We start from the raw sequence: 12,374 nt of genomic DNA, 5'->3' as shown, positions 1-12,374 counted from the left end.
GTGAAGAATGAGTCTGGAGAAAGGAAAATAATTACATGTCTTTCTCTCCCTGCTATTTTATTCTGCCTGCTATCACAGTACAAAAATATACATTCACATCGTCTGTTGTGTAGCATATTCTTGGATCATACAGATTTAGTTACAATACACACGCAGGTCAGCTAGTGTTAAAAGACTGAAAAGAATGAAAACTACAAATGAGGACAGATGAGCTATGCATTCTGTAATGATAAAACAGGTGTTTTGGAAGATAAACAGTGTTCAAAAGCAAAGACAATTTAAATACTTTTGTATCTCTAATTACTTTATTCTGGTTATTAGACAAAAAGAAAATAGCTTTCAAATGAAATCTAAACTTTCTGTAGTATAACTGAAATACAGAATGTTGAATAGTTCTAACTTTGTTTCCTTTTTTTTTTTTTTAGAAAAGCAAACTTTATGAGGAGGAAAATAAAACTTTTTAAAGAAACTCTTTTCCTAGTAACATTTTGAAAAATTAGTGTCAACTCTATCATGGTATTTTTGACAGCACTATAGGACTATTTACCATCAGTTGTGAATTATTATGTGCTTCCCAGAGTCATACATGCAAAGCTTAGCAGTCTGGGGCGTGAAGATGCTAACCTATTATCTGTTTTTGTTTATAGGACGGTGAACTTTGACATAATAAAATACTTGTATGATTTCTTGTGAAAACAAGCTTCAAAGCCATATGGACACTGTGACAATGACTAAACCAAGCTGTGTTCATCCAACTACTTAGCTGGCCAGCGAGAGGAGTTCTTTGGCTCTATTGGATTTGTCCAGACAGGTGCTGGCCCAGCATGGAATCTGATGAAAATACTCTGATTGGTCTGGGTGGATGTGAGCAGAAGACTATTTACCAGGGACCCTGGAGTATTTGGAAGCAACGTGTTAATTATAAACAGCAGGGTTTGAGCACAATCTGTTCTACTCTTAATGATGTTATCTTAACACTGAAATTGCCTGAAACCCATTTACTTAGAACTACATTTTGCTGTGAACCATCCCCTGTGCTTTGAAGGTGCCAGCAGCCCTTGTATTATGAGCCCAGTCTTTCACTTCCTCTCCACAGGACCTCTGCTGTTGCTTGCCAAGCAGATTTTCCTAAGGCCACTGTTTTAAAAGACCATAGTTGCAAAATATAATGAATATAATTTTTGTTTAATCCAAGCTTGTATATGTTTATGTTTCACCCTGCTTTTCGCAAAAGGCAAGATAGTTTGACCAGATCTAGGCCAACTTTCCATCTCTAAGCCTACTTGATGACTAGTGTGCTTATGTGAGGGTTATCTGTTCATTCTTGCTATTAACCACCCAGCCTAGCTTTTTAATCCACATGATTGTTTTCTGTTTTTAATCATTGACCTTTAAAGTTCCACAATAAAAGTTTTTCCTGTTAGATCAGTATGAACCTTGGGACTGATTTTCTTGTCTGTTCATATTTTTAAAGAAGCTTTCTGTTAGTATTTGAATGCTTGAAAATTGTCTTGAGCAGATTTAAAGTGCTTAAATACAGAGCCTAGATTTTACATTTCAGTGGCATTTTAGAAAGGTATTTCATACCTTTCTTGAAGAAAAATTCTCACAATAAGCACTCCCAGATAGGAAGGAAACCTTTTAAAAATGTGATTATCTGACACTTTGCAGATCAAAGAAAACAAGTAGTTTGTTTACTTACATTTATGTAGAGGTGATGAGTAGAGGGAGAAGACTGTAATTCCTTTTAGTCTCCCTACATAAGACAGCAAGGGAAGACCTTCTTGCCCAGAGGATGGTGTCCACAATGAGTGATAGAGCAGTCTCACACTGAGTCTCTTGTCCCACAGGAGATGGTGAACTTTTGTATCCCACATGATGTTTAAAGAAGCCAGATCAGGGGAAAGCCATGTTTGTGGCACGTTCAAGCTTAGATTTCCTGCACATAGAAATACAAGTGTCATAAAGTAAGTGAGGAAAGAGTAAAGAATTAAAATAGAGTCACTATAGTAAAGCGGCTAAATTACTAAAATGAAGTAGGTTGAGGCATGAGGAAATGATTATATCCTTGCTTTAACTAGTCTAGAAACTTAAACTTTCTAACTTTTCAGTGGTGCAGTGATGTATAGGTAGGTAGGTAGATAGATATAGGTAGATATCCTATAGATAATTCTCTGAAGAACTTAGGAAAGATTGTTCATTGTCCAGACCACCTGACATCCATTATCCAGATCACTTGATATCCAGATCACCAAAGATTACCATCTCAGACCAATCCAGAAGCTAAGAATGCAGGACTGATTTTTTTTTTCTCAAGAATGTACTTTTTGCCTGGCTGGTGTGACTCAGTGGTTGAGCGGCAACCCATGCACCGGAGGTTACCGGTTCAATTCCTGGTCAGGGCACATGCCCAAGTTGTGGGCCTGATCTCCAGTAGGGGGCATGCAGGAGGCAGCCAATCAGTGTTCTCATCTATGTCTCTCTGTCCCTCTCCCTCTCTCTCTAAAATCAATAAAGAAAAAAATATTTTAAAAAATAAATACTTTTTACTATTAAGAACTCTCAGTTTTTCTCTTCTTTGGAACACTCTGGGCATTACCTGGCAGTGTTTCCGATTTGCAAATTCTTAGACCCTGGAATAAAACTTTGCCATTATTAATTTTAGCAAAGCCAGATTCATTCATGCTTGGGTTGATTATTTCAGGAAGAGCAGTTTGAGTTGATTATTTCAGGAAGAGCAATGCCATTTGGGGAAGTGTGCAGCCTTTTTGGACACGCTGGGACCAGTCTCCATTTCAAGAGAACTCTAGCATATCGAAGGGGGAACAGGTCGTGAAATAGGCTACTGGGGAAGATAGGAAACTGGGGAAGCCAGTTTCTATGGCTTCTCTGTTGGCCCCTGTCTTCCGCCGAGCCGACTGCCTACCCCATGTGCCCCACTCAGAGCTATGCTGCAGAAGACCGTATAACCAGATTTTCTCTGCCCCGACTGACTCATCAATCAGAACTTTCCTGTTTTGTAATTTACTTTCTGATGGCTTGCTAAAAAAACTTACTAATTTGATTAACTTATTTAAATGAAGACTAACATAGCTTAGTAGTATGGATATTAGCATTTTACAAGGGTGATCTGCAAATGAATTCTCTAATTGGAAGGTATGAATTTCCAGTCAAAGGAGGGAATATGTAATGCGAATTATGCTGGTTGTCGGGGGTCAGATATTTTCCTTAAGGGGGGGGCGTTAAATTACACTCAGCATCTATTCCACCTAGCTAAGCGTGATTTAGGTGGTAGAAGAAGGTTACCAAGCTGTGGGTATTTAGATTTTTGCATGTGGCTAATCCATTTTTTAAAATGTCTTCTTTCAATTACCGTGACCCAAATATACACAGTCAGGTGGAGACATTACTTTCTCTTCCCTCTTTCAAGTCAATTTCAATCCCTGAGTTCACTGCTGAAGCGATTCCTTTTTAATAATCTGGAGGGGGTTGTGAGCCAGCAGGCCTCTTCTCATGAAGCCCTAAAGTCAGAAAGGGATCAAGTCCCTAGGGCAGCAGCTAAGAGGGCTCTGGAGTCAGCCTGACTTGGATCAAATACTAGTGTACCTCTTCAGGCTGTGTGAGGAGACAAGGTGTTGAATCTCTGCCTGTTTCCCACCTATACAGTGAAGAGAACTGCTTCATGGAGTTGTTTAGAGGGTTAAATAAATTATATACTTAAAGCAATTGTTCTCAACCAGGGGTAGTTTTGTCCTCCAGGGAACATTTACAATTTCTGGAGATATTTTTGTCACAACTAGGTGCATGTGGGGAGGGTAGAGGCCTGGGATGCTGCTAAACATCCTAAATCAGTGGTTCTCAACCTTCCTAATGCCACGACCCTTTAATACAGTTCTCATGTTGTATGTGGGTGTATCTGCATATGGGTGGACCTGCCTGGAGACGGATAGAGGAGCATTGTCTTGGTTCCTAAGACCTTCGGAAATATGTGTTTTCCGAGGGTCTTAGGCAACCCCTGTGAAAGGGTCGTTTGACCCCCAAAGGGGTTGCGACCTACAGGTTGAGAACCACTGTCCTAAATGCATATTCCACAACAGAATTAGCAGCACCAGAATGTCAGTAGTGCTAAGGTTGAGAAACTGAATTAACTAAGGTAACTGTCACATAGTAAGTGCTTTATAAGTGTTAGCTATTGTTATTATCATGAAATATTTCTTTGTGACCTAGAAAGAAGGTAAGTGAGAGAATGGGGTAACATTCCAACTAAAAAGAAAGGAGATACTCATGTAACTGTACCTATGAAAATTATTGTTTAAAAATTTGGAGTTATTTAAATGGATACAATACCTTGTATTTATATTTTTAGAATGGAAGGATTACTGGGTTCTAATCCATGTGCAGATTTCATTACTTAATTTTCAGGATCTTGTTGAATAGTCAAAAGCATCAGCTGAGAATGATTGAGTCAGAGAACAGGTGACTGAAGAATTTCATTGTTTGCCCTCAAGGTTTGATGGCTACACAATTAATGGTGTACCTCCAATGGATTTAGTTAACCAACTACTGTTTAATGTAATTAAGGTGTTCTGGGGCATGAAAACTAAGAAAATGCCTCCTTAGCCCCTCCAAAGTCTCCACCACTATGTTTGTACTATACAAAGAAAAATAAAATAATGGACTGAATCCAGGAATAAGTACTTATCGCATTAAGTACTTAGTAGGTATCTAAAATAGTAGAGGAAAGGTAGCAAGTGCCCCATATGTGCAGTCAGGGCTATAATAGTGTCCTACCATGCTACCTGATACCTAGTGTGTGCCATCATCATTGTTTGCATTTTTGCTTTTAGCCATGAACAGAGAGTTGGAGGTAATTAGACCAGAGGTTGATATTCAGCTTCATTTCCTACCTTTTGAAAGTTTCATCTGCTATGAAGTGTGACTGCCTATCATATGTGAATAGTTTAGATAATTTTGCATGTAATTTCAATCTGCTGACACAATTTGCTTTCAAAAATGCTTAGTAGAGCTCAAAGAAATCTTTTCTATCAAGATATAAACATTTCATTCAAATTTGCCATTAAATGCCCTAAATACACAGTTAGTGTTCATTTTCTAGCAGTGACACATTCATGAAGCACAGTATGAGAACTAGAAATTTGGTAGAGCAGAGAAAATTATAATCAATCCATTCATTTAACTGCATGTTGATGCACAGTAATGATGGGGATTTTAGAAGGCATTCAACTGGTAGCTTTGGCATGATGGAAAGAGCTTGGATTTTGAAAGTCAATAAAGATCTGCTTGGGTTTTAGATAAATCATCATTAATTTCTTTGGTATATGAAGGAGTTGAAAGTCTGATTTAACAGCAGTTTCCATCAAGTATTTAATAATAATTGAACAAGTGCTGAGTACCAGCTGTGAGCCAGGCATTGTGTTGGATATAGAAATACAGATTTCTGGCTACACAACAAGTAATATCAACATTGGTAGAGCCATTCCCTAAGCTAGGAAATCCTGGGGGAGGAGTTAGGTCTGTGGCGTGAGGAAAATCATGAATTCAATTTTAGACATTTTGCCCTTAATATGCTTATAAGATATTCAAGTAGTAAAGTAGGTGGTTGAATTTAGATTAGAGCTCAGAGTTACTACCAAGTATAAACCGTGGAGTCATCAGAATAGGGGTGACTATTTACTAAGTGAAATGTCTTAGTTGTTAAAATACTGCCCATGGTATGGTGAGGGAGAAACCACCTTGAAACAAGTTAAAGAAAATATATAGTGACAGGTTAAAGTCACTGGTGTGTGGGCAGGCTAAAGAGCAATTCCAGGCGACAAATAAAGAAAAATTGGATTTATTAAAAAGAAAAGGGGATGGGGGATGGGGATATCCAAAGGGAAGGGCTACACATCACAGAGCTGTGGGGTATTGGGTCGATGACAGCAGTCCCCAGGAGCTGGAGTCTCATCCTTATATGTAGCCACTGGTGGGAAGCTTTTGTCATCGGTGGATTGGGGCTTGATCGGTAGGCTTGGACAGTGGGGTTGGGTCAATAGGAATGTGGGTGTGCGATCAGTGCTGCTTTGGCAGTTTTAGTTCCTTATATGGTTGGATTCCTGTTGTCCAGCATTTTCTGTCCAACAAGTCTTCCTGGTCTTTGTTCTCCTGTGACGGGGAAGCTTACAACATAGCCGTTGATTATAGTGCCTTGTAAGTCTTAACATGTAGAGAAGGTGGTTATAACTATCGCACTTCAACTGAAAGTTAATTGTTTTTTTATCCTCACCGGAGGACATTTTTCCATTTTTTTGTTCAGATAGAGTGGGAGGGAGAGAGAGAGAAAAACATCAACGTGAAAAGGACACATCGAGTGGCTGCCACCCGTACGACCAAGTAGAGCCAGGGACAAACTGCAACCGAGGTACGTGTCCTTAGCGGGAACAGAACCCGGGTCTCTCTGGACCGCAGGCTGACGCTCTAACCACTGAGCAAACCGGTCAGGGCTGAAAGTTAATTTTTTTAAGTTACAATTCTCCACTGTTCATGTAAACCTCGTTCCCTTCAGTACATGAAGTGGCAGTAAGAGACCTGGGCTAAGTTCCATGTAGTTTATGTTCTCAAAAGGAAAAAACAAGCCCACTTAGAGTTTTAGTTCTGTGGAGAATGTTAGAGCCAAACACATCTCATCACTTTTGGCTTACTTGCATAGTACAGTTGACCTTTGAAAAAATAGGTTTGAATTACATGGATCGTTTTCAATTTATTAGACATTTTTTTTGGAGATTTGCAACAATTTGAAAAAATCTTGCAGACAAACTGCATAGCCTAGAATATTGAAACAATTAAGGAAAAGTTAGGTATGTCATAAATACATAAACTATTTGTCCACATTTTTTCTCTATGTTTTTATTTAGCTTACTTCATTGTAAAAATACAGTATCTAATACATACAAAATATATGTTAATTTACTGTTTATGTTATTGATAAGGTTTCTAATCAACAGGAGGCTATTAGTATTTAAGTTTTTGGGAAGTCAAAAGTTGTACTTGGATTTTCAACTGTGTGGGGTGGGGTTGGGGTCTTGCTCTCCCCTGTGTTGCTTAAGGGTCAACCGTAATAAAGGTGTTGCCCTGGCTCAGATGTTTCTGGAATTTCTTAATCTTCTAGATTCACTTCTTGGGATTCATTCACTTGGAAAAGAAGAGAGCCTCAGAGGAACTGAGATGCACTAATGCCATAAACATCCATGAGAAAAAATGCTGAAATAGAAACTCCTGCTGTTTTCTACGTCAGTTTTTCTTTAACTGAAAAATGTCAACTAAGTTTTAGTGCAAGTTTGGGTATATTTTCTTCTAGTTACTGTATTCTTGTAATTTAAAGAAAAATATAATTGTCTTTTATATTGAGAAAGAAAAGATAGATTAGGTGGAGAACAATGGCAATCATAGCAGCCTGTGAAATATGATTGGTAGAATTAAGATGGAAGTTTCAGCCAAAAATGTGTAGAACGACACAATGTTTTTGAAAAACAAAACAAACAAACAAACAAACAAAAAAAACATTTATATACAAGTAGTTGAAATGTGAAACAACATCAACATAATAAAAACATCAAAAATGAATTCTCAAGTATGTGTGGTCAATATGTCTCTTTTAAAGAAATGTTTATCATGATAATAAAATGGGAGGAAGAACAAAAGAAACTCTTAAGTGAGGAAAGAGAGTAAAAAAAATTGAGATATGGAAGAAGGAGGGCAGTGAAATAGATGCTAATCTGTAGAAACTTGAATCAAAATAGCACAGAAACAGGACATTTCAGTTACCTATTGCTGAATAATAAACCACCCCACACTTAATGGCCTAAAAACAACAATCACTTATTTTGATCTTGAAACTTCTTTTGGGGCACGGCTTGGCTCCAAATAGCAACTTGAGACTGGAGTTGGAATCACCTGAAGGCTGACGCATGTCTGGAGGCTGATGCTGGCTGGTACCTCTCATCTGAACATCTATGCATGGTCTCCGTGTGCTCTCTCCACTTCTCCATGGCATGATGACTAGGTGCAGACCACCATCACCCCAAGAGAAACCAGCAGATGCTGCATGGCCTTGTCTATTCTAGCATCAGAAGTTGCATAGCTTCACTTAACACATTGTGTTTAAGGCAGTGATTATGGCCTACTTATATTGAAAGGGAAGGAAATTAGATCCACCTCTTGATAGAAGGAGTGTCAAAGAATTTGTAAACATGCTTTACACACAGGACATTAAGCTGAAAATAATATTTTATGTCATGCAGATGGAGTATATTTTATGTTATTTCAAAATTTGAATTGGTGAGGCAGTGACTGCTGGTTGTCCCTACACCACTACCAAGTATCTCTTCTTCCTTCTTCTAAAGCACAGGAGCTGTGGCCACAAGGAGGCCAATGTCGCTGGAGCACAGGACGCAAAAGCAACTGTGGTAGGAAAAGGGATCAGAGAGGTGATGGGGCCAGGTCATGTGTGGCCTTGCAGGACATTGAAGAACCTTGGTTACTTTTTTGGTTTTCTTTTGCTTTTTAGTAAAGTACAATTGTTAAGTGTTGAAGTGACATTCATTAATAAAATTAAATAGGTTTCAGGTGTACAGTTCTGTAATACATCATCTGTATACTGTATTGTGTGTTCACCACCCAAGCCCAGTCTCCTTCCATCATCCTATACTCTCTTATACCTCCCCCATCCTCCTCTCCCTCCGTGCCGTTGTCTGTGTCTGTGAGGTGTTTTTTGGTTATTTGCTTAATCCTTTCACCTTTTTCATTCAGCCCACCAACCTTCCCTCCTCTGACAGTTGTCAGTCTGTTCTCTATGAGTTTTTTTTTCACTTTGTATGTTACTTTATATTGTTCATTAGATTCCACAAATGAGTGAAATCATATGGTACTTGCCCTTCTCTGACTGGCTCAATTCGCTTAGCATTATTCCTCCTAGGTCCATCCATGCTGTCTCAAAGCATAAGATTGCCTTTTTTGTAGCTGAGTAGTATTCCATTGTATAAATGTACCACAGCTTTTTTATCCACTCATCTACTGATGGGCACTTGGGCTGCTTCCAAATCTCGACTATTGGAAATACTGCTGCAGTGAACATAGGGGTGCATATATTCTTTCAAATCAGTGTTTCAGGTTTCTTTGGATATATTCCCAGAAATGAGGTAACTCTATACTGCTTTCCACAGTGGCAGCACCACTCTGCATTTCCACCAACACTACACTAGGGTTCCCTTTTCCCCACATAATTGCTAGCATTTGTTTTTCGGTGATTTATTGGTGGTAGCAATTCTGCTAGGTATAAGGTGATATCTCTTGTGGTTTTAATTTGCATCTCTCTGATAATTAGTAATGAGCATTTTTTCATATGTCTATTGGCCATCTGTATGTCCTCTTTGGAGAAGTGTCTATTCAGGTCCTTTGCCCATGTTTGGGTTTTTTTGTTTTGTTTTGGTTTTGGTATTGAATTTTATAAGTTCTTTATAAATTATGGATATTAACTCTTTATCAGGTATATCATTGGCAAATATGTTCTCCCAGTTGGTGGGTTGTCTTTTCATTTTATTGGCTTCCTTTGCTGTGCAAAAACTTTTTGACGTAGTTTCATTTGTTTGCTTTTTCTTTTGTTTTGCTTGCTTGAGGCGATACATCAGAAAAAATATTGCTCTGAGAAATGTCGGAGATTTCACTGCCTTGGTTTTTATTCTATGTTAGATGAGGAGAGTTTTGAGCAGAGGAGTCACATGATCCAGCTCACTGAATGCTACATTGAGATAGTCAATTGGGGAGATGGGGGGGGGGGAGGAATAGCAATTCGACGGCTATTAAAATAATCCAAATAAAAATAATGGCTCAGGTAAGTGTGTTAGCAGTGGAGGTGGTGAAAAGTTTTTAGATTCAGGATATAATTTGAAACAAATGTCTATAGTATGTACTAATTAATTAGATATTGATTGTGAAAGAAAGAGTCAAGGTAGACTCTAGGGTTTTTGACCTGAACATCTGGAAGAGTGGAGAGGGAAGCTCAGGGGTTCAGGTGTGGGCATGGTAAATTGGAGATGACTATTAAGTATGTAGAGATGGAGATGTCAAGCAGGCAGTTAGACAAGACTGAAATTCAGGGTAGAAACCCAGGCTGCAGAGATCAATGTGGGTTTGTCTATCCAAATAAAAATATATAATGGAACAGTGTATATAAAGGATATGTACTTGGCTCTTCTGGGTTAGAAAAGTCTTCCTAGTCGCTGGCTGAGCTTCTGCTCAGGAGCATTCAGAGTCCCTCTAGAAGGTGACTTTCCTTCCTCCGGGAGTTGCTGTTAATCTGTAAGGAACCTTGTCAATCTCTTCTATGGGAAGAAGGGATTCACTTAAACACTAAAATTTCAAATACTAAGTTTTTACTGCAAAAATTTCAACTGGTCCTTGTAATATTAAAGAGAAAAATGACAGGAAAGAGTGAGTGCATTGTAGATTTAGATATAACAATATATATCAGGCCCAGCCTGCACAAAATGGCATCAGAATACCGGGTTCACAGATAAAATATGTCATTTAGATTTCAAAAGATATTGTTTTATGGCTATTCTTATTACAAACATTTACTTTCTCTCCACTTCAGAAATAAATAAGGTTATATGCTGAATTTCTTTATTATATATAAAAATTTCTTCTATATAGATCTAAGTGTGGATTATTTGGTTATTAGTAACTAACCCCCACCCCCCACCCCAGGAAATATCCATCTATCTTTTGTTGTATTTTTACCCTAATCATGACCCATCCACCACTAAATCACACTCAGTAGCGGACATGCTTGGAGTTGTGGCTCCAGGTGTTGGATTGGTTTGCACTGATTTTTCTCTTAATTTCCATTATGAATAATGGCAGTCGTTAGCAAGACAATTGTAGGAGGCAGAACAGAGTGAATTGATAGGCCTGTATAATGATTTAAACTATCAATATGTTCCCATCATTATCATACAATAAATAAGAGGTACCATAGTAAAGAAGATGAGGACAAAAGTTAGATTACTGGACATGTATTATCCTTTGAGATGGAAATTGATTTTTATTTTCCTCATATTTTTCACTGTTAAAACTATATGACAGTAAAAATGATAACCATCACTTGCACACCAATGTGCCTGGCATTGTAATAGACAATTCACATGCATTATATCTAATGCTTATATAATTGAATAGAAAAGAAAATACATGTGTTCACCCAATAGCTGACAACAGAATGCCTTTTAGAGAAGAAAAGACCTTGACGGATAATTAGGAGCAGAAGTTGAGAAGGAAGATGCAGAAATGGCAGAAGGTGAGATCTTAAGAGTTCCTTGGTAGAAATGAGGCAGCAGAAAGATGGCTAAACACTTCTGCATAAAAAATAAGAACTTGTTTTTGATTCTGAGGATCAGGGCAAGAGCACCAAGCCAGAGCCTGTAAGCAGGCCTACTGTATGGGTGTGTGGTACAGCCAAGGAAAAATTTTAAGTTATTGCTTTACAATTCAAGATGTGACCATTTGTTTTAGAACCCTTAAATTTCATGTAATAGTCTGTTACATGCAATAGCCATGCTTTGGGAGAGAGCATCAAAATGAGGTTGTTCTCTACAAACAGGTTGACACTAGAGACATTTCTTTAAAAGCTTACAAAATACCAATTGGAAACCACAAAGTTAGTGAAGTAAAAAATTTGTTAGACGTGACCATGAGAGTATAAACCTCAAGGCCCCTCCCTTCAAGCAAGAAAGTTGGATACATCTTAGGTGTGAGCAACCCAAGTAAAAATTCACATGCTTCATTTTTTATAACTTAATTAGCTTTTGAAACCCTACTTCTGTTGATGGTAGAAACTAACAGGCCAATTCAAGATTAAATCAGCCTTTTCTAGTTTGAACTAATCCTCCTAGGATTCTTTTTCTCTTCCTCCACCCATATTGTTAGGCCCAAGCATATATGGACTCTGTGTTATTCATGAGCCTATTGGAATAGCTGGGGACAGAAGCTGGCTGACATCGTCTGACCCAGTCTTTCTTTTCACTTGGTGAGTTAGTGCATCCTCTGCAGTGAATGCAGAAGATCTTCACAGGCTGTGCCCATTCTCAGGACTGTCTACCTGCCTCTTCTGCAGACCTCTTTGTCCTTGATTTTCCAGTTTTGTATCTTGTAGGCTTCTGACCAACCATCCAAGGCATTCACTACTACCCCTGACTCCGACTGTAACCTTACCAAGGTCTACTGTCTATGTGAAGTGATGACCAGTCAAAACTGCCCACTAGGAGGATTTCCACTCACCACTGTCTTTTACTTCAACTGAGTAGGGTTCTAGAGCAACA

General features: G+C 38.4%; 1 protein-coding gene across 2 annotated transcripts in view; it reads left to right on the top strand.

Annotated features, from left to right (window-relative positions):
- Positions 1-1,189, top strand: part of ORC5 (origin recognition complex subunit 5) — a 119,485-nt gene extending 118,296 nt beyond the window's left edge. Inside the window, exon 14 of one of the 2 annotated variants that reach the window (XM_036247346.1) lies at positions 648-1,189. In XM_036247346.1, the coding sequence (XP_036103239.1) occupies positions 648-693 (46 nt within the window). In that variant the 3' untranslated portion in view covers positions 694-1,189. The remainder of the gene's footprint in view (positions 1-647) is intronic. The other variant, XM_036247345.1, reaches the window with a different exon arrangement.
- Positions 1,190-12,374: the final 11,185 nt, after the last annotated feature.

This window comes from Molossus molossus, unplaced genomic scaffold (genome assembly GCF_014108415.1).
Source record: "Molossus molossus isolate mMolMol1 unplaced genomic scaffold, mMolMol1.p scaffold_m16_p_7, whole genome shotgun sequence".
Taxonomy (NCBI): Eukaryota; Metazoa; Chordata; class Mammalia; order Chiroptera; family Molossidae; genus Molossus; species Molossus molossus.
This window is presented reverse-complemented; position numbering and strand designations above follow the sequence as displayed.